Source organism: Galeopterus variegatus, unplaced genomic scaffold (genome assembly GCF_000696425.1).
Source record: "Galeopterus variegatus unplaced genomic scaffold, G_variegatus-3.0.2 Scaffold2422, whole genome shotgun sequence".
In the NCBI taxonomy this organism is placed as follows: Eukaryota; Metazoa; Chordata; class Mammalia; order Dermoptera; family Cynocephalidae; genus Galeopterus; species Galeopterus variegatus.
In genome coordinates, this window is record NW_007728533.1 from 183,943 (window position 1) to 207,345 (window position 23,403).

At 45.3% G+C, this 23,403-nt stretch overlaps 1 protein-coding gene across 1 annotated transcript in view; it reads right to left on the bottom strand.

The window, feature by feature from the left end:
• Positions 1-23,403, bottom strand: part of LOC103597783 (TBC1 domain family member 22A) — a gene marked incomplete at both ends in the record, with an annotated part of 120,587 nt that overhangs the window by 73,846 nt on the left and 23,338 nt on the right. The window contains one exon of the mRNA XM_008581644.1: positions 9,133-9,247. Coding sequence (XP_008579866.1) covers positions 9,133-9,247 — 115 coding nt within the window. The remainder of the gene's footprint in view (positions 1-9,132; positions 9,248-23,403) is intronic.

The following is a 23,403-nucleotide window of genomic DNA, read 5'->3' on the forward strand; positions in this document are numbered from 1 at the left end:
TAGTCTCTATTTCATCTTTTCTGCTCTAGTCTTCATTAATACTCTCTTCTGTCTGTTTTGGATTTAGTTTGCTTCTTTCCTAGTTTCTGAAAGTGGAACATTTAAGTTAATGATCTGAGATCTTTTCTTGTAATATACTCAGTTACAACTATATATTTCTCTTGGAACACTACATCTCTCATAAGTTTTGGAGGGACTAAACTTACGAGATTCATTTCATTTTATTTTTCTCAGAGTAATTTCTAATTTCCTTTGTGATGTCTTCTTTGACTCATCGGTTATTTCGGGTGTTTTCTAAAATTTTCACATATTTGTCAAGTTCTTCAAATATCCTTGTTACTGATTTCTAATGCCACTATTGTTGGAGAACAGACTGTATGATTTCTATCCTTTCAAATGCATTGAGGCTTGTTTTATGGCCTCACGTACATTCTATTCTAGAGAATATTCCATGTGCACTTGAGAACACACATTGTGCTGCTGCTGGTGCAGCACTCTGTGGATATCTATTAAATCTAGTTGGTTTTCAGTCTTGTTCAATCTTCTAGTCCCTTGATCTGTCTGCTCTTCCTACCCATTATTGAAAGTAGTTTGTTGCTACTTTTTAAAAGGCATTTTTTAAAATGTTGAATGACTTTGGAAAATGCTTAGGTATTATCAAAAAACAATATTGAAATGTGCATGCATAATATAATAGCTACTATGCAAAAACAGTCCACAGAAAAAAAGGCCAGAAGGAAGTTAGCCAAACATTCCAGTGACAGCTTCTGGGATGTGAAGCTACACTGTTATTCAATTTTCCAATTTTTTGACAGTAAATCCATCATTCTGACCATTTTCCAAAATGTTTTTAAATAGAAAATATAAACACATAGGAGTCACGGGCTTTGCGAGGATATGGCCCCCTATTGTAATTTAACGGGGCTGCAAAACCAGCAGCCCTCCCCTCTCCAGTTCTAATCCACTGGCAGCCCCAGAGCTCTCTGCTCTCACTTCCCCCTCGTGGGACTAGCTGCACAGAAACCTTGCTATACTCAGACGCTTTGGTTTTACCTCTCAATGTTTCTGAGATTAACTGTGAGCCACAAAAGTACCTTCACTGTGGGGGAACACTCAAGGAAGCCATGCAGAGGACATATGGAGCAGAAGCCTCAGTTTACACAACACATGAAAAAACAAAGTACAGTGAGGTACAATTTAAATGCAATCACAGAAAATTAAAACAAATCATTTCTAAAACTAACTTACCGATGAGACAATACCAACAGCTCTTCTCTCCCTCCCTGTTACTCAAAGCCCTATTTATACTCTGAATGGAGACAGGCAGAAGAATGACCCCGCTACTAAAATTCAGCTAATGGTAAGTTCTCTGCACCACGTCTCCTGTGCATCCTGACTGGTCGTGAGAACTTACTTCCCCCGTGCCACTCACACACTAATCACAACTCCAGGGGCTCTCCAACTCCATGAACTGCCTGCTAACACGGCCTTTCTGGGCAAAACTAACATACATACAAGCAAACTATACTTTTGAGATTCTGACTTACAAATGGGAATATAAAACATATTCGTAATGTTGTTAAGTAAATGCGTTGTTTGTTCCAGTCCCGTCCTGTATTTGCTTTCATGAGTAATTTAAGAGAAAATGACATAGAAAATCAAATCGATTAGAGCTTAACCATACTGAGAGTGAGAATCAATGGTAAAATCTCTTCGCCTTCCACAACGTAGCCATCGTCATTCTTCCCATGCTTCCCAACACTCAACTACCCTGAGGTATCAGTCCAAGTGCCCAATCAAAATTGTCTCTAAATTTAAGCAGCACAGACGCATCAAAGAAGGGGGCGGGGGGGGGGGGGGGGGGGGGGGGGGGGGGGGGGGGGGGGGGGGGGGGGGGGGGGGGGGGGGGGGGGGGGGGGGGGGGGGGGGGAGACCTTGTTTTTCACTATGCTAAAAATATTTAGTTAAACTAAAATACAATTCCCTGCTTAAACTGTGCAATTCTGGGTGACAGAATAATGCTTCTTAATTTTAAATTAAATTTAACATTCTTGAAAGGAACATGACAGTCACTGTTAGAAAAGTACAGGCTTTACTTAAAAATTACACCATGCCTGGAGGAAAGTAAAACTCAAAACTCCAACCACACAGTGGAACAGTTTCATGAATTATGTTACATTATCTTAATAGAATATTATGTGCAGAAGGTAAAAATGACTCTACAAAGATTATACTTAATAATACAGGGAAAAGCTTATGTTATAAGCTTCAATGGGAAAAAAACATGAAACAAAATGTTATATACTTAATATGGCCTTGACTACATAAATACAAAGCACAGAAAAAAAGACTTAGATGAAATATACCAAAGCACCTGTTACCCACAAGTGGTGCGTGGGCTACCACCTGTGACCCATCTCTGAGAGCCTGCCTGATGGGTACACGCACAGACACCGCACTCTGAGTGATCGCTAAACAAGCAAGTGCCAGGAAGCCCAATGCAAAGGGCAGCCTGGACAACATAGCTTAGGTTCAAGGCTAGATGAGTCCCTTTTCTCCCAGCCCAAATCTAGACACCGGGGCCCACGTGCTCAGTTTGCCTAGAGAGGAAGAGACTAGCCAATTCTTCTTCCCAAGCAGCAGCCCAGGATAGAGGCCTGGCCCAGGCAGATGAAAGCTTCTGCCTAGAGGCCACTCCTCTCCTAGGAAATCCATCCCTGGCCCTCCCATTGAGGCTGTGTCAGGAGAGACAATCTTCACTAAATGAGAGGCTGCAGGGTGAGCAGAGAGGTGTAAATAAATGTTCTTCTCAACAGTCAGATGGTCAAGTGTTCTAACTTTCTCCTTCATACTTGTCTATACTCTCCAATATCTCTTTGTGCTATTTCTATTAAAAGTACTTAAAAGCCATTTTCTTTATTTGCACAATAAACACAAAAACTTTTTGTAAGGAGCCAATTCAACACAGGTGCATACTGAGCTTCTGCTCTGTGCAAAGCACGACGCACATGTAAGAAACAGTCCCAAGCTTCAGAGAGGGGTATGACAAGGAACAAACAAAATAATATACATCAGTGATAAGCCAGAGCTAAACCACAGTATTCAAAGTTTGTAAATTTTACCATTGCATGTATCCCTTAAAATAAAGTAAAGGTGTAATTCTCACAGGACTTGACTAAAAGATTATTACAACGATGCAAAAGAACTCAGCTCAGAGCCTAGGAAAAACTTCAGTGTGCGTGTCCATTTTAAAGGGAATAAAAGGCTGCAGTAAGGTTCCCCTTAATACAGGGAACTATTTACCAGCACTGCGAACCTCGCTCTGGGGAACACACTGGGGCCTGGCTCCCTGATGCATATACATACCTGCCTCTTCCTCATCTTTTCCAGGCCCCCTGCGGCTGATGGGGTGGTGGCCAATGAGGGAAAGTCACTAAGAGGGCTCCTGGGACAGCTTTTGAAAACAGACACACTCAGATGACGTGCCCCTTTGGCCTCCGGCACTGTGCCCTTCACCATCTCCCCCCACCCATACCTAAAGCTTGGACCCAAAGGAGGTGCAGCTGCCATCTCATGTGGAGGAAAGCCGCAGGCTAAGGCCATGACAGAGACACAATAAGATTGTAGCACCAAAAGCAATGTTTACTGGACACGACTCTTCTCAATCCTCATGGCAACCAAAGAGGTTGGTGTCATTGTGATCTGCATGTCCCGAGTCCACGAGGAAATCACTAATGCGCAGGCCAGGATCTGAACCCAGGCATGCGGGCTCCAGAGCTGCATCTTCCACACAGAGTCCTGGATGATGGGACTCAGCGCAGCATCGGCCACCACTCTCAGTTCCTCAAGTCAAACACAATCGCGACTCAGAGATTCCTAAACACTGGTGAGGCACAGGCCTCCAGGTACTAACCGTTCCACAATCTCCCGGGATAAGCACATCAGGCCCATGATTCTCACTTAGCAGCCACTTCCAGGCCAGCAACGCTCAAACTCACCTCTAGCATAGATCTCTTTCCAAGCTCCAGATCCCATTAGACACATCCACTTGATCCACCACAGAGAAAGCAAGTGCCATGCATCCTAAATCAGACCCTCCGCCCCACCTCCTGAACCTGCTCCTTCTGCTCTCTGTCCTTTGTTAGGAACATGGGAAGCACGCTGGACCCCTCCTCCTCACTCGCCTGCATTCCAATCCACCTCCACACTGTGCACATGGGCCCCTTCAGCATCTCGTGGGCCAGGCCCTCCTCACCAGGCCCAGGCCTCTTTCAAGGGCTCCCCTGCCTCCACCTGCCTCTGGCCTGGGCCACTCCCACCAGCACCATGCCTCTGTATGTCCATATTCCCTCTCATTGCTACTACAGACTCTAAGATGGCATGGATCCTACATTATCCTCATCCTAAACCTGCCTTCCTCAATGGCCTGAGCTGAGGCCAAAGTAGTAGCTACCTTCCTGCTTCCTCTCAATTCCAAAAAGGTAAAACTCAAAAATGTGTTGTGTGCCTGTTCCTGGCAGAATGTGATATCTCCACTGGAATTGCCAGCTGGGGTCTCCCACACACTGTGACTAGCCCGTGGGTCAAGGATGTAGTCTGCCAGGGCAGCACCCACACAGGGCTCTGATCTGGAACAGCACACTCGAGCTTCAGCAAGTTTATGGTTTACATGTCTACTGTTTCTTACCCACTCCCCAGGCTTCAACCCCTGAACTTTTCCATGACTGATTTCTCCGAGCATGTTACACCTTCCCATTGCAACACTCCACTCACGGGGTTTTCTCCCCAAGCTTCAGTAACACCTAATCGACCGTATTTACCAGACTCCACTGCCTTGACACACTTTACACACTGCTACCCCTACCTCTGAGGTCATGAGAGATCTCTTGACCACCTTCCCCAGTGATAGGCACCTCCAGGGCCCAACCAAGACTGGTGGATGCCACTCAAACAGAGGTTAGTTACGGATTTGTTTCACATTTACTAGGAGAGGTTGTGGCTAGCACTAGTTAGGAGCATACATGGGCCTGTGAGCTTCTGTGTGGGTGTGTTTACATGCATATGTGTGTCTGTGCATGTGCACATGTGTGTGCTAAACTTGCAATTGCAGGCTCTGCATCTTCCAACAGCAGGACCAAACTGCCACCACTACTCCCCTACAAGTTGTCTCTCCAACTCTGATCACCCTGGCCAGCCTTCTGCAGAAGATGAACATCCCCTTCCTTGTGGGGAAGCAGTCAATCTAGTTTGATAAGCCAAGTCCTCCAGAACAGATCCTGTTTGTCAACCTCAAATAACTATTCACTTCCCACATCCTTTCTCAAGTTGAAGAACATGGTATTGAGAGGCCCTAAATGCCAGCACATGTGGAGTCAAGGCCTCCCGCTGAGGGACAAGACTAGGAGTGACTGCTGCTCAGAAGTGTCTGTGTCCTACCGGGAGCAACACAGTCATCAGCAGCACTCCTGGCTCCCCCACCTCCTATGGAAACCAACAGGAGTGTGCAGCAGGCCAGGAGCTATGGGGTCTTTGAACACTCTGGCACATGGTAGACCTGCACTCCCAGAAAAAGCCCTGCTCCCACTTCCGCTCAAGCCCTGCAGATCTGTCTGCTGCTGCCTGAGGCCCCTGAAAGAATCCCACATCCAGGAGATTTCTTATACCATCAATTAACTGGACTTGGGTCCTGTATTTCAACTTCGAAGAAAGAGAAAAATCCAAGTAACAACACAAGCTTACCCCAGAACCAGCCCACCACAGCTCTCAAGAGGTGTGCACAGTCAGCGAATACCCCTTGCCATCTGCACAACAAGTACCTAATGGTCACGTGACAGCCTGAATGCTGTTGCTAAAATACCGCCAAGGTGCTTAGGACCAAACACAGAATCCTATCATCAGATTTTACCCTCTGAAGGAAAAAAAAGTATCTTAAAGCTCTTCAGTAAGTAAAGCATGTGAGGGTTACTTGCTTAAAGACCCAGCAAACCAGAACAGCCTTTCTAAAGCGTGCTTGCACCTCCGCCCAGCAATTTGCAGCCTGTGGGTCCCTGGTCTGTGGGCTTCCCCAGATACCTCCAATCTCTTTTCCACAGGCAGCCAGAGTGAATGTGTAAAGACAAGAATCTGAGCACATTGTCTCCCAGCCTCACGTCCATCAGTGGTTTCGCATGCCTTTAAGACTGGACCCCAAGTTCTTCCTATGATTCAACAGTGCCCCAAGCCCAAGCCATGCCTGCCTTCCTGCAGGGCCATCGCTCATCCCTGACTTGTCACGCTGCACCTCTTGTGGCCCCTCTGTGGTGCTTCAATTCCAGGCCAGCAGTCCTGTTGCATGCTCCATGTGCCCAGCCTTAACCTGGGATCTGCTCAACCCACTAGATGTGGCTAACATGACACCTGGTCCAGGAAGCCTCCTCAGACCCCTAGACCGGGATGGGTTCTCCTAGCACCCTGTATTAGTCCATTTTGTGTTGCTATAACAGAATACCTTTTTTTTTTCCTTTTTGTCTTTTTTACTGACCAGTAATGGGATCGCAACCCTCAGTGTCGTGCCCGTACCGGGGACCGGCAATGGGATCGCAACCCTCGGTGTTGCGCCCGCACCGCGCTCAGCCAGTGAGCGGGAACCAGTCTCCACATGGGATCCGAACCCTCGGCGGGAGCGCCGCCACACTCCCAAGCGGCGCACTCTCCAGTGCGCCACTGGGCCGGCCCACAGAATACCTTAAACTGGGTAATCTATAAAGAAAATGAAATTAATTGCTCACAGTTTCTGAGGCTGGGAAGCCCAAAGTCCATCTGTTGGTGGCAAAAGTGACCCCGGGGTTTCACACTGCAAGATGGTGGAAGAGGAGAGAACAGAGAGAAAGACAGACTCTCCTCTTTTAAAGCCCTCAGAACCACAACACTGACCACCATTTTTAATCCATTCACTACTGCACGGTCCTACAATCCAATCATTTCTTCAAGGCTCCACCTTTCAATTACTATAATAGGATTTCCCACCCTCTTAACAGTCACAGTGGGGGCTAAGTTTCTAATACATAAAACTTAGGGGACACAATTTAAGCTTCGATGAGTTTTGGTGGGACATAATTCAATCCACTACACACCCTATGATTCCCCTGGATAATGTGAATGGTGATTACTTTAAACTTCTTAATTACTTGTCTATAGTCTGTCTTCCCTGCTACAACCACAAGCTCCAAAAGGGCAGGAATTAGACTGTCATTGTTCACCTGCGTCCCCAGCACAGCAGAGGACCAGAAGATGCTCAGTCACACTTGCTGAAGTAAACTGAAACCATATCCACACCCCAGTGCTCAGAGCAAGGCTCACACCACAGAGGGAGCTCTGCAAAGGTCCGTGTGAGTGACAGCACTTCAGCCACAGAAGGCAGGCAGTTGGTGCACCAAGCCAAGTTAAACAGACGTGAGGCTTTACCGTATAAAGAAAGATGAACTTGGACTATAACAATGAACTTCACCAAGCCTGGGAAACAAGATCTAAAAGGACTACAAATCCACCATTTGCAATTCAAGGCCAAAAAATAAAAAACGTCCACTTAATAGAATAATCAACTGCCAGAAATAAATGATACATTTTATACAGATGTTCCAAAGTGCCACTGTACATGCACTCAGTGCCTGGGTGTATTCTTATGTGTGCATGCATGTGTGGCATGCACACATGTGTGCATATGGGAGGAGGTTGCAGGAAGGCAAGCAGAATCTCTTTGAACTCATCTGAAGACACCACTTGTAGAACACAAGTTCCATTTTCTACAGTTTTTCTTTCTCCTGGACAATTAACATCATGGTCATGTCCCTTCATCCCATCTTGCTGATAATCAGGCAAATGCATTAAGAGTCACTTGGGTCTTACGACCTAAGTTGGTGGTAAGTAGTTAAGACAAACTTATTTACCACATTAATTAACTGGTCTATTTAACATGGAATATCAATTCTCTAATCACATCTCAGCTGAACTTCTGCTTTCAATTAACAGCTCTGAAGTCTACTGACAGAGGCCCTACTGTTCTAGGATCATTAAGAACATTTTCATTATCTGTCAAATGAGGGAGTAAGCAGCAGAAGAGCGCGCACTCTCAGGGGCGGCCTCTCCCTGCTTAAAAGGTGATCAGGGAGTGAGTGGCGGCAGTTCTCATCAGTTGCTTAGCAATGAAACGACCTCCCATGAAATCGTAACTGGAAACAAAGTGTTAGAGGGTTGCAGTAAAATCAACTACGTGGATATGTGGTCATCCTCAGAGGATAACCTGTCCTCGAGTAAACCTAATCTCTCCAGATTATTGCAGTTATGGGAATCTGAAGAAGACTAGAAACCAAAATGGCTAAAAACACAATTTAATAAAAACAAGCAAACACTAAACCAGGAAGGTTCACATGAAGACAAATTAAAATTGGATTTAAATTAAAATGATACGACTAAAGAGTAAATGCCATCTTTTGTATTTATTCTTTACTCACAAATGAATTCAAAAGTAGATCCCTCGCTTACCAGAATTTTTTAAAAACTTAAAACATGTTCAAAACAGGTAAGGTTACATGACAGCTGGCTGTTGTGTAGAAAGAGAAGCAGCACGCCAACCTAAAGCTCTGCTAAAACAGTTATTTTGCATCTGACTAATATTCACATAAAACAAAGTATAACTAGTATATCCAAAGTAGGATACTGATAAATTGCCACAGAAACACAATTAAAGAAGATCTGGTTTTTAGCTTGTAAGCAAAACATGCAACTAATATTTTATCTCCTTAGCCTTATCCACTTAAATCCAAACCATTAAAGCCGGTGCTCTGATGGCCATTAGAAATAAATCACACGCCCCAAATATATTAAATTTCTCTCCATATATTATTAAAAAGAAAATATTAATAATTATAACTACATCTTAAAGTCTTCCATAGTTGAGCATTTGGATTGAAAGACATTTTTAAAAGTTGGCATCAATGAGAAAATTATTATTCGCTATTATCATTACTTGTTATCAATAAAATTAAACTTAATAGCAATTTTCAGTATTGGTATAATTACAGATTGTACCACCCCCCAGCCCACTAAAGGTCATGTTGATGTTTGTGGGGAGAATTACCATGATAATGAACTTACCTATATATTCACAAATGAAGACCACAAAGAACGGAGTGACGAGGTCGTTTATCCCCTGAACATACCCACTGGCAGGGTGACGAATCGCCCATATAAACAAGATTCTTTCAAAAATCTGAAAGGAAACAGAGCAGGTGGTGAAGCGAAAAGTGAGCATGGCGGAAACTCAAATGCATACACTCTTTTCCTTAAATATGTGCCATCGATATTTTGTCATGTCTCCAGTATTAAAACACAAATATAAACAGATATCAATTCTGTTTAATTTCTTGATAAAGTTCCAATTATCTTAACTGTTCTTGACTCACAAGTCATGGGCAGTGTGTCTCCAACCCTGGGCCCAGCCCTTCCCCACGACCTGCCCTAACAACAGACACTCTGCTCCTGCAGGCGGCAGATCACCACAGCACCCACTGCCCAGGGCACTGCTGCAGCACCTGGCATATCCTGAACACTTGCTCAGTGAGGGAGGGAGGGAAGGATGGATGGTCAGACAGGTGGACAGGTGAAAAGGTCCATGGACGGATGCTCTGAATTTCCCTCATAAGGTAAATTAATTTCTTCAAACCCTGGAAAGCTATCATCATCTAAGAAGACACACGAAAGCACCTTCCCGTCACAGACAAACCCCACCAGGCTGGCACCCTGTGAGGTACCCGCGGGAGCCCACTCAGCCTCCCTCTTTCACACCGCCCTCACGTTCCACTGATCCTCCTCTTCACAACCCTCACCCCACTACCCTCCTCCATCTTTGTTTATGAAAGGACTTTGCTGGGGTGCACCACAATCCCATCACCCCAGGCCACACACGTGCACATGTGCACACACATGGCTGAAAGCCTGCACATGCTCCACACCTCCCACCCCTCCGGCCTACAGGCTACAGGGCAGCAGCCTCCCGTGGCCTGGCTCATGCTCCTGCCCATGCCAGCACCTGCTCCAGCCACACTGAGCCACCACACCCTTCTCTGAGCCTGCAGGCTACTACTGCCTCTTACGCTTCCCTCTGTCCAGAAAGCCCTCCCTGCTATACACTGAGCCTCGACTTCCCCAGCCTTCGAGAGTCAGTTGAAGCACTACTCCCTCAGGGAAGACTCTGCTCTGTCTGCTCCTCCCACCCTCTTTCTGGAAGAGCCAACCACCCCCTAACATGGTGACCCTCTAGGTTCCTCCAGCCCCCGCATCCCTCGCTGCTGGCTCCAGCCCGCATCCCAAGTTCCATGCTGGCCGCGGCCAGTCTGACAGCTCTGTCCAGGCCTCACACGAATACAGTGCAGGGTGAAGACAGGACAGCGAATGCTCCAACAGATGAATGAGTTACGTCACTTCCGAGCAACCTGAGCCTTGCAGAGCTAACTGTATTTGTACCTGGGGAAATCAATTCCTTCCCCCAAATCACCATCAACTCTGGAATTTACAAAGGAGGGGCCTAGGGCCCAGAAAGGTGAAGTCTCTTAATGCAGGGCACACAGTCCACTAGTGGCAAAACCAGCTGTCAATCCAGTCCCTCCAATACCCACATTGGTACACGAGCCACTGTGGTTGTTCAAATGAGCAACAAAGTGACCACCACCTGCAACGCAGCGGCCACCAAGTAACTGCTGAATGAGTAACACACTCACACACATGTACTGACACACATTTTCCATTTTAAGTCAACAGCTTTCTAGATACAACTGAATATTTAAACAAGGTCAAAGACCAAAATCACTTGACAATGCAGCACCATTTAAGTATTTCTCAACAGCTGATGCACATGCTCCAGTGTCAATAAAGATGTTATCAGCGGCCAGATGAGCAGCCCTGTGGGTGGCCCCAGAGAGACAGACAAGGAGGCAGGGCAGTGGTAGGAAGGGCCCCTCGGACCGCAGCACCCTAGCCAGGAGTCACTAATGCAGCAGCCACTGCCCTGCTCAGCCACCAGGACACAGAGAAGGCCCTGCCGACACTGTGGGACCATAAACAGCACTCCTCACAGTAAGGCAGGCCTGTGACAGGCTGCAGGACGGGCAGGAGAGTCAACGCAGGCACAGGGCACCGTGAGCTCCGATGGCCCCCATGGCCCACGCCAACAGACACTGTGGGACCATAAACAGCACTCCTCACAGTAAGGCAGGCCTGTGACAGGCTGCAGGACGGGCGGGAGAGTCAACGCAGGCACAGGGCACCGTGAGCTCCGATGGCCCCCATGGCCCACGCCAACAAGCCTGTTAAAAGGGAGAGGACTGGACATGAACACGTGCGCAGACAACAGCATGAACACGCACATAGGCACAGGCCAGTGAAACAGCTCTGGGTTTGTGTGGGAAACCACACATGACTGGAAATCAGAATGACCAGGCTTTTCATGATGACATGGCTCCCTGGGTGGAGAACTGTTTATATTTCTCCCTGAGAAGACCTTCCTATGAACAGGCTAAAGTCTAGGATTTGGGGTGGAGAGAAGCTGCCAAATGAAAACCGAGGAGAAGCATCCACATCCGGCCCAGGAGCACCAAGTCTGTCTTACCGAGGAGGAGGAGGAAGGCAAGAGCGTTTGACCACCCTGGGGACTGTGCGCCTGCAAGCTGTCTCCAGGCCCACCCCAACACCCAGCACCTGGCTTGGCAGTTCTGACTGCATGCCAACCTCCACACCAACTAACTCACATCCACTAATCACTAGAGACTCGCATCCCCTGCCCACTGGTGTTTATTCTGGACAGGCACTCCTAGTCCTTCATGTAATACAGATCGAAGGAAGTCGCACTTACAGCCATTCAACTTCGGGCTTATAATTTCCCTATAACAACAGCTATTAATTAAGAACACAAGAGAAACTTCTATAATTTATACTTCTTTGGGTGGGAGAGGGGAAGAAAAGGCAAGTGACTGCTTGATTTCCTTCTCCTCCCTTCCTCCTGCCACTGCCACAGTGGGGTACACCAAGAAGCCACAGTTGGTGCCACCTCAAGTCAGCCACAGCAAGTCCCAGGCCACCTGCACTTCCTTCCACGTGGCCAATTCACCCTAGAGACAGAACCTTTCACCACCCACTGCAGAGTGCACAAGAGGAACCATCTGTCGAAGACGTTACCAACAGATCAGCCTTGTCTAGACTCCAGGGAGGAAAATTCCCAGTGACTGCAGAAATGCCACCCTAGAGACAGAACCTTTCACCACCCACTGCAGAGTGCACAAGAGGAACCATCTGTCGAAGACATTACCAACAGATCAGCCTTGTCTAGACTCCAGGGAGGAAAATTCCCAGTGACTGCAGAAATGTAGACCAGACTTCCACAAACACAGAATGCCAGGGACCCTGGGAAATCATGAGCCCAGCAGGATGGAGAGGGGCCACTGGTTCCTGACTTGTCCAGGGCTGAGGAACGGTCCACAGGACAGCAGCAGGTCAGCAAAAGCCCAGCACTCATCCGAGGGGCCTCAAGGACCTCGGCAAGCAGACCACACATGCCAACCTCTGCCTGTGCACCCACTCCCTGCCCTTGAGCCAGGGTGGGCCCCTCATCCCACCCAGTCCCAGCCCTCTTTCCATGGCTGCCCCAGGATCTGACATAGACCCAATTTAATCAGCTGTTTCATTCACTCATTCATTGAAGGCTCTGAGCAGAAAGGCAACAGTCACAGACCAAGAGATCGCCCAGTGTGGACAAGCGTGAAGCTGATGGACAGGGCGGCTGCCTCAGTCAGAACCGCAGGAGGAGTCTTAGGGCCCAGGGCTTCCTTTTCCTTGTTGAGTTTTTTCATTGTGATTTATTTGTTTATCTTTTTGTCTGAACTCACTTCATATAAGTTACACTTTTCTCTAGTTTTAAAGTTGCAAAAACTAATTCTGATCCCAAAGTCATTTAGTACTCTTTTAAGAACTCCCTTCCCAAATCATCTGAAATTATACTGTGGGGCCTAAGGGTCCCCAACCTCCCTCTGAAAGCCCCCGTCTTCATGACCCTCAGCTCGTTTCATAACAAGGTCTTCCAAGACTTGAGGTAAAATGTTTTCTCATCTTATATCATATCACGCAAATCAGGAAAGCACTCATGGTGTGAGAGCATTCGAACGGTATCCCTGCAGACTATCCTAAAATTGTCTTGCCATGTGATTTTCATCATAATGAGCTCTCCACAGATCAGACACCAGTGAGAGCCTGTTCTAAGAAAAAGAGGTCTCATTCCCAACGCAGAGGGTCATGTGCCGTAGGACATCTAAGCCAAGCATCGAATAATTGTACAGTTATTTTTCAAAGTATGCACTGAGCCATTTCTAAGCTTTTGCTCTCGGATTGGTGGGAAAAAAAAAAATTACAAATGACTAATTCCATATCACTTTTTCCAAATAAACATTTTCAAAGTTTAACAATGCATCTCCTGAAAGGGGTACACATCAAGCATATTGCTCACTCCCTGGACGCACATCTGCTGACATGCATGACACTCAACAGACAGCGCCTCCAGGAAGCTCCAGGTGAGCAGCCGTTTGCACCTCCCACTTTGCCTGAGCTTCCACCAGCCTTCCACCCCCATCAGCGACTCAGTGCCTCTGCTGCTACCCTAGACAGTTCCAACTTTTAAAAACAGAAATCAGATAAGCATCTTTTAAAGGAAATTAGCTTCCTCATTCCTCCACTGAGGTTATCTCACGACGATGGTCCAGCCAAAAGGAAAGCAGCTCATGTGGGCTTCCTCTTTTTGCACTACTCAGGAATGCATGCAGAGCACAGGTGGTTTTGGTCCACTGAGACACCTCTCAGTCTCCTACACCCCCATGACACAGCCCAAGTCCTCAGAACTCACTCAGGATACTGCTGGCCCCTCCAGACTCAGCCCACAGGAAAGCCAGAGGACAGAGCTAGTCGGAAGTCCACCAAAGCAAAGCAGGAGTAGCCAATGGGTCACCAAAATCAAGGGTCAAAAGCCATAGGGACAAAACCAAGAATTCCAGGAGAGAGGCCTGGCGAGCCCAAGCAGCCAGCAGCCCAAGCACAGCGGAGAGTTCTGGTACAAGCTCCTAGAAAAGGCCCTGCTCCCCCTGGGGCTGGCCCAGGCTGCTGTCCAGGGCAGGGAGGGCACACAGGCAGGCAGGCTGGCTCAACAGCAGGGAGAGTGCCCAGTCCAGAGCGTTCCCACTATATGCTGAATATGACTGACCCTGCAGCTGGAAACCCAGTCTGCTACCTTTCCTGCAGATTCTCGACACAAAAGTGAGTCCCTCCTTCTCAAATCTGTTATGCACTTCACCTCAGCAATCACCCCCGGGGCACCTGCCAGGCCAAAATCTGTCATGCACTTCACCTTAGCAATCATCCCTGGGCACCTGCCAGGCCAAGATCTGTGCAAACTGTGGGCATGAGAGTGGCTTATACACAGAGACATCAAGTACACCAGGGAGTGGGGCCTGCAGCCCAGCCTGGGAGCAGGACACTCTTCCCACAGGCTGATGAGCAAACACTTCCTAAAGGACCAGGTCAGGAAACAGAAGGAATCACGGAGCTGTGAAGCCAGGCAGCATCAGCGTTACTCCAAAGTCAAGTGTCCCCACAAACTGCCCCTCCACAGGGTGTCTTCTCTGATTCTTTGAATGAGAATAGAATACAGTCAGTGGAATACATTCTGTGATTCCTTTACAACTTTAAACAACCTGTCCAGGTTTCATGTGTGCACATCTTCACCCCGCACTTCAGCACTGTTGGGGACAGGGACCACATCTGGTCTTGATGTCACCCATATGCCCATCAGGTGTCTACTGGCATCCCTCAGGGGGTTCACAGCCTCCAAACTCTGTATGTCAAAAATCCAGGTATTTTAGTAGCAGCTTCCGCAGGCAAGGGACAAGAATGCATTCATTTGTACAGAACTACTGGGAGAAACAGGGCCAGGCTAGTAAACAGCAGACATGAGAGAGGGAGAAAGACCTGTGGCAGCACATTAACCTACATCTCAACGAATGCGCTGTCAGTGTGAGCAGCAACATCATCTCACAAAGGACAATAAAGGAAGGGTGCCCCACACACGTGGGTGTGTTTAGTGAAAACAGAGAATGATCCTAAATGGCTCTAGCAATAAATACTCACTAGATATTATTAACTATTAAAGTTCTCTTGGCATTCCTGACATTCATATCTTTGTTACAGTGGGAATTCATTAAAAGTAGTTCAAACTTTAAGCCCTTCCCAAAGTATCTTTTCTGCAAGTCGGTTTATATTCACCAATAGTAAAAAGTTGCTCTTACTTGTTACCACCAGGGCTGAAGAAATTAAAAAACTAGAGGCACTCCCAGTTCACTTGCCAAATTTTAGAAACCCAAGCACCACAACACACATGCTAATTCATAAACCAAAGTTTCTTCCTAAAAATCTCAACAGGATTCTTCCACAGAAGGCTCCCGGGAGGGGCTCAACGGGCCCCTACTCGGCAGCTTTCTGTCTTCGCTTTGTACACCTTATCAAAGACCCCCACACACCTCCACAGCAGAACTGGAACGCCAGCAGGTCGGTGCACGTGAGGGAGCCAAGGTGTTCTGAATACTAAAAACTGAAATATGCTGACACTGAAAATATTGCTGTGTTCATGATTACTTATTAAAAAAATCTGGCTTCAGAAACTTAAAACATCGTACCTCTACCACGTGCATCAGCAATATGACTTCACAGCATATAAAACACCATGAGGTAATTTCTGTGAAAGGAGCAACAAAAAATAGAGTTCTGTTGAGAAGACCTGCGGGATTTATATCCCTCAAAACCCTCTGGCATTGCAGGCTCAGATAGAAGTTACTTACAACTGAAGTTTTTGCAACATGATTCAAGGAACATTCCCCCCAAATGAATTATAACACCTGATAAATGAAACCAAAATAATAGTCCATAAAAAATCCAGAATGGATTAAAAGGCAAACATATCACCCAAAATATACACTCAAGTACACCAAGATAACTCCCAAATATATATATGCATACAACATAATCAATGTGTAGAACTCTCATTTTAACTTAGCAATAATGCCATGTTTGGTGTTAAATTACTGAATATTCACTTCATTCAAATATGTTAATTTACATCCCAAATTTTGTGCCATTGTCAGGTGTCTTCATAGGTTACCAAAACACAGAGACTTCACTATGTTCAAAACTAAGTACTTAAAAGAAACAATACTTTCAAATAAAACATTATAGTGTCACTATTACCAGAACAAATATTTAACACGACTGATATGATTACATGTCAAAGCATGACTGGAGAATCAATAAATGGTTAGAAAGCATTTTTCAAATTAAAGAGAAACTTGACTTCCATTTCTGGCAGTATAACACATTAGATTTTAACAAACGTAGTCCTGCGATGCACTAAAAAAAACTATTATCAATAGAGCAAGATGGCCAAATAGAAGACCTTCCCACTCATCTCTCCCAGAAAGAAAACAACAAATAAACAACTACATTTGGATTAAAATAACTAAAGCAGAGCTCCAAAGGACATCAAAGAAGTAACAGAAACGCTAGTAAGCACAGGAACTGAGGATGGCCAAAGAGAGAATGAGGAAACACCGGCCTCCACCACCCAGCCAGGAACGGCTGGGAGCCGGGAGGAGCTTCTTCCTGCTGGGAAAAGGTAAGAGAGATGCCCCAGCAGCCCCCTCAATGCCTTGGATAAGTATAGTCTTCACCGCTGGAGACCCCCATAGTCCACACAAACTATAAGGCCAGCTGAGGGAGCTGCCTGGAGTCCACACAGTTGTGCTCCCCCAGAGAAGGGGCCAACACGCCCTGTCCTCTGTGGCCTGCACAGCTACTGGCTATACCACTTTGGAACTGGAACTACTTCTGAAGTGTGTCTTGCTCCAGGCCAAGTGGCCACAGCATCCTTTCATCCCAGAGGCTATACTGCTACAGAACCACCTCTACCTGGTGGCCTAACACCCACAAGCCAAGCTGCAAGCAGCTATTATACCCTACCCTGAGAAGCTACATGGCTGGGGAGATGCTCCAACTACACCTGCCAGTCACAACTGCACCCCACACCCTTCAGCCTGAGCTGAAATGGCACATCACCCCCCTGGTGAATTGGTGTCTGGGCTGAGCAGAGAAGCTATGTACCCCAGAACTGAGCTGACATAGTATCCCATATCCCAGGGAAACAGAGCAGTGGCTGAGCTGAGACACCCTAATCCTACAGGCCAAACAACTCTAGGGCCCTGCTTCCAGAAAGCGAGAATAGCCCCTCAGAGACTGAGATGCTGAGACATTTCTTTCTCCAAGAAGTGTAGTTAGCACTGTGCTGCTCCATGCCCCCCCAGGACCCAAATTAAAGGTGTACCCCACCATTCTGGGTCATTGCTGCTACTGCACCTGGCCTCACACAGTCTGATGTATTGCCAGGTCCCACTATCCTAGGGTCCACAGTTACCACTACATGTTGCCTCATCCCCTGGGACCCAAGTAATCAATGAGCTCTATTGGCTCTGGTTCCTGAATTACAACTATAGTCTGCTCCCTGGGCCCAAACCACCAGGGCACACCTTCTTCCCCAGAGCTGAGCCAGTGCTGTGCCCTGCCCCAAGCTCGAGGAGGGGCCTCAAAGTCAAAGATCCTGAGACTGTAGGAAAGCTACATGCCACCTTGCCATAGTGAACCTGCACCCCAAAACCTAGGTGCCACTATGGGTTCACGAGACTCAGGCCTAGGATCCTGGTTCCACAGCAACTCTACACCTGGAACCCACCACTGCTGCAGCTTCCCACAAGTTGTGAAAGAAACAACACTGAGAGGGATCTCCTAGGCAAAGTCTCCCCATTGTGAGGGAAACAAGAATAAGAGGAACCCACAAGTTCTTGCCACAAAAGACCTTAACAACCTATGCCACTGCTGCCACAAACTTCTAAAGACTATGTCCTATAAACACCCACAGTTATCAATGATATTGATTGCAGCTGAAGAAGCTGCTCAGAGACCATATCACTGCATCTACATGGAACCAGAATCACCACACATTTCCCAACCAGCACACTGAGACCCACCTAAAGGTGAAAGACTTTCTCTATGAAAGACACTCTGTGACATGTAGAACAGGAAATTTTTCCACCAGATGCACACACATCAATATAGGGACAAAAAAAACATTAAAAGCAAGGAAATATGACACAACTAAAGAAACACAATAATATGCCAGTGACAGGCCGCACAGAAAAGGAAAACTACGAAGTACCAGAAAAGAGTTTCAAAATAATAATCTTAAGAAAACTCAATGAGATACAAGAGAATAAAGAAAGACAATTTCACAAAATCAGAATAATAATTCATGATATGAGCAAAAAATTTTGAAAAGACCCAAAGAGAAATCTTGCAGCTGAAGAATTCAATGAATGAACTAGAAAATACAATAGAGAGCTTCAACAGCAGACTAGATCAAGCTGAAGAAAGAATCTCTAAGCTTGAAGACAGGTCATTTAAAATTACCTAGATAGGTTGTTTAAAATTACTCAAGGTAGGGGAGAGGATAAAAAAGAGTAAAGAAAGACTTCAGGAATTATGGGACACCACTAAGCAAGCAAATGTTCATATTATGGGACTTCCAAAAGAAAATGAGACAGAAAAAGGCATAGAAAGCCTATTTAATGAATTAATAGCTGAAAATATCCCACATCTTGGGAATATGAACATCCAGACCCTGGAAGCTAAAAGATCCTCAAATAGATTCAACCCAAAAAGGTCTTCTCCAAAGCACATTATACTCAAATTGCCAAAAGTCAAAGACAAAGAGAATTCTAAAAAACAGCAAGAGAAAAGTATCAGGTCCCATAGAAGGTAATTCCCATTAGACTAACAGATTTCTCAGCAGAAACTTTACAGGACAGGAGAGAATGTGATGATACTTCCGGAATGCTGAAAGAAAAAAAATTGTAAGCCTAAAATACTATATACAGCAAAGCTATCCTTTAAAAATGAAAAATAAACTCTTTCCCAGACAAGCAAAAAGTGAGGGAATTCATCATCACTAGATCACCTTACAAGAAATTCTCAAAGGAGTCTTACATATGAAAGCAAAAAGACGATAACCACCATCATGAAAACACACAAAAGTATAAAACTCACTGGTAAAGCAGATACCAAAAGGGGAAAAAGAAAGAAAGAAATCTCATCAATACAGAAAATCACCAAATTGCAATGATAAACAATAAGACAGGAAGAAACAAGGGATACACAAAATAACCAGAAAAAATTCAACGAAACAACAGGAGTAGGTCCACACCTATCAATAATTACCTTGAATATAAATGAACTAAATCCCCAAATAAAAGATATAGACTGCTGAATTTTTTTTTAAAAAGACAACTATATACTACCTACAAGAAATTCACTTCACCTGTAAAGACACATGTAGACTGAAAGTAAAGAAAGAGAAAAAAGTATTCCATGCAAACAGAAACCAAAAGTGAGCAGGAGTAGCTTTACTTAGATAAAACAGACTAAGTCAAAACTATAAAAAAGAGACAAGGAAGGTTACTATATAATGAGAAAGGAATCAATTCAACAGAGGATATAAGAGTTGGAAATATACAAGGAGTCTTCCAAAAAGCTCACAGTGGGGCCGGCCCGGTGGCGCACTGGGTAGTGCGCCGCTTGGGAAGCGCGGTGGCGCTCCCGCCCGAGGGTTCGGATCCCACATATGGACCGGCTCCCGCTCACTGGCTGAGCGAGGCGCGGGAGCAACGCCGAGGTTTGCAGTCCTGTTGCCGGTCCCTGGTCCGGTACGGGGGCAACACTGAGGGTTGCGATCCGTTGCCGGACACGGAAAAAGACAAAAGACAAAAAAAAAACAAACAAACAAAAAGCTCACAGAAAGATCCACATTATCTCTGAATTCCATTTTTCCATAAAATTTTGCAGTACCATCACATATGCACCCAACATTGGAGCGCTCATATATATAAAGCAAATGTTATTAGATCTAAATGAAGAGACAGACTCCAACAAAATAATAGTTGGGGACTTTACCACCCCAGTCTCAGCATTTAACAGATCATCTACAGAAAATAAACAAAGAAACATTAAATTTAAACCATACAACAGACCAAATGGAACTTAAGAGACACAGAAAATTTCATCCAACAGCTGCAGAATATATATTCTTTACATCAGCCACAGAATATTCTCCAGTGCTGACCATATGTTTGGCCACAAAACAAGTCTCAACACATTTTTAAAAACTGAGATTCTACCAAGTATATTCTCTGACCAAAATGGAATAAAACCAGAAATCAACAGAGCAACATTTAAAAGTGCACAAATGGGGCCGGCCCAGTGGCGCACTGCTACAGTCGTAATAACTTCGTATAGCATACATTATACGAAGTTATACGAGTGCGGGAGCAACACTGAGGGTTGCAATCCCGTTGCCGGTCAAAAAGGGAAAAGAAAAAAAAAAAAAAAACACTTCTGAATGACCAATGGTCAATAAAAAAATTAAAGAGACTTAAAAATTTCTTGAAACAGGTGCTCACCATTAGCTCAGCTGGTTAGAGCATGGTGGTGATAACACCAAGCTCCACCAAGCTCAAGGATTCAATGGTTCAACCCCTACGCTGACTAGACAGCCACCAATACAATAAAAAATAAAATAAAATAAAAATTTCTTGAAACAAATGAAACAAGAAACACAACATACAAAAACCTATGGGATACAGCCAAAGCAGTATTAGGAGAACCATATACAGCAATAAATACTTACATCCAAAAAGTAGAAAGATTTCAAAAAAAAACAACCTAACAATGCATCTCAAGGAAAAAGAAAAGCAAAAACAAATGAAACCCAAAATTAGTAGAAGAAAAGAAATCATCAAGACCAAAGCAGAAATAAACAACATTGAGGCTAAAAAAAAAAATACAAAAGATCAACAAAACAAAATTTTGTTTTTTTGAAAAGATAAGCAAAATCAACAAACCATTAGTTAGACTAACCAAGAAAAAAAGACTCAAATAAATAATATCAGAAACAAAAAAGGAAACATTACAACTGATACCACAGAAATACAAAGTATCGGGCCGGCCTGTGGCTCACTCGGGAGAGTGCAGTGCTGATAACACCAAGGCCACGGGTTCGGATCCCATATAGGGATGGCCGGTTTGCTCACTCGGGAGAGTGCGGTGCTGATAACACCAAGGCAAGGGTTAAGATCCCCTTACCGGTCATCTTTTAAAAAAAAAAAAAGAAAGAAATACAAAGTATCATTAGAGACTATTATGAATAACTATATGCCAACAAACCAGAAAACCTAGAAGAAACAGATAAATTTCTGGACACATACAATCTGCCAAAATAGAACCAAGAAATAGAAAACTTGAAAAGACCAATTACAAGGAAGAATCAGTAAGAAAAAGTCTCCTATCAAAAAAAAAAAAGAGTCTACAGCCCAGAGGGAAGCGCACACAGCCGAGCAGCCACCAAGGTGAGCTGAAACCAGACCTTTGTGGCACTGAGTCCCGTCTAAGGCCCCAAGGGGAAGGGAAGTGCACACAGCCCAGCAGACCCCTGCAGCACCGGGGCCCAGTCTAAGGCCCTGGGGGAAACGGAAATGCACACAATCCAGCAGCCACCAAGGTGAGCTGAGACCAGACCCTTGCAGCACCAGCACCAAGGTTCAGCCTGAGGCCCAGAGGGAAGCGCACACAGCCCAGCAGCCACTGAGGTGAGCAGAGACCCCTGTGGCACCAGGGCTCAGTCTAAGGCCCAGAGGGAAGTGCACACAGTCCAGCAGCAGCCGCTGAGGTGAGCCAAGACACACGTGACACTGGGGCTCAGTTGAAGGGCCCAGGGGGAAGGGAAGCACACATAGCCCAGGAGACACCAAGGTGAGCTGAGACCTGCACAGCGCCAGGGGCTCAGTCTACAGCCATGGAAAGCTAGAACAGGGGCTAAGGTGGTGTAATATAGATACCGCCACACCTACTGTCACCACAAGGACAGTTCACCATCACAGTAGCAGCCAGGGCCACTGTACAGGAAGCCTGCCACTCACTTGACTACAATGATATAAGAAGAGTCACCAGTAGAGCCTGCAAATAGAAGAAGAAGTCTTTATCCTCATAGCCAACCCCAAAGTGACAGAAGAAGCAAGTCCTCTACCAGATGACCAAACATCAATGAAAAAATACTAGAACTACAAACAAACGAGAGGATATGACACCACCAAAGGAATACAGTAATGCTCAAATTTCAGACCCCATAGAACAGGGAATCCTTGAAATGTCTGAAAAAGAATTCCAAGCAATGATCTTAAGAAAGCTTGAAGAAATAAAAGAAGACACAATTAGAGAAAACAAGGAAACAAGAAAAAATATCCAGAATATGAAGGAGGAAATTTACAAAGAGATTAATACCTTAAAAAAGAATGTAGCAGAACTACTAGAAATGAAAGATTCACTTATTGAAATAAAAAACACAACAGAGAGCTTAAGCAGCAGGCCAGAGCAAGCAGAAGAAAGAATTTCAGATCTCGAAGATGGTCTTTTTGAAATAACTCAGGCAGACAAAAAAAAAGAAGGAAAAAAGAATTTAAAATAATGAGGAAAATCTGAAAGAGATAGCAGACAACCTCAAGCACTCTAACATCCAAATTGTGGGTATTCCAGAAGGGGAGGAGAAAGGAAAAGGTATTGAAAATATATTCAAAGAAATAATAACAGAAAACTTCCCACGGGAAGGGAGAGATGCAGACCGTCAGATCCAGGAAGCTCAAAGGTCCACAAACAGATTCAATCCAAAAAGATCCTCTCTAAGACACATTATAGTCAAATTTGCAAAGCTCAAAGACAGAGAATTCTAAAAGCAGCAAGAGAAAAGCATCAAGTCACCTATAAGGGAACCCCTATCAGACTAACAGCAGACTTCTCAACTGAAACCATACAGGCCAGAAGAAAGTGGAATGATATATTCAAAACACTACAAAAAAAAATTGCCAGCCAAGAATTCTTTACCCAACAACGCTCTCCTTCAGAAATGAGGGAGAAATAGTGTATTTCCCAAACAAACAAAAATTGTGGGAGTTCACCACCACACAACCATCCCTGCAAGAAATTCTGAAGGAAGTCCTTCATCTGGAATCTGAATAATGAATGTCACTACCACAGATATAAAAGAAAGCAAAACCTGCTGTTAAAACAAAAATGCCGGGCCGGCCCAGTGGCGCACTGCTGTAGTGCGCCGCTTGGGAAGCGCAGCGGCACTCCCGCCGAGGGTTCGGATCCCACATACAGACCGGTTCCCGCTCACTGGCTGAGCGA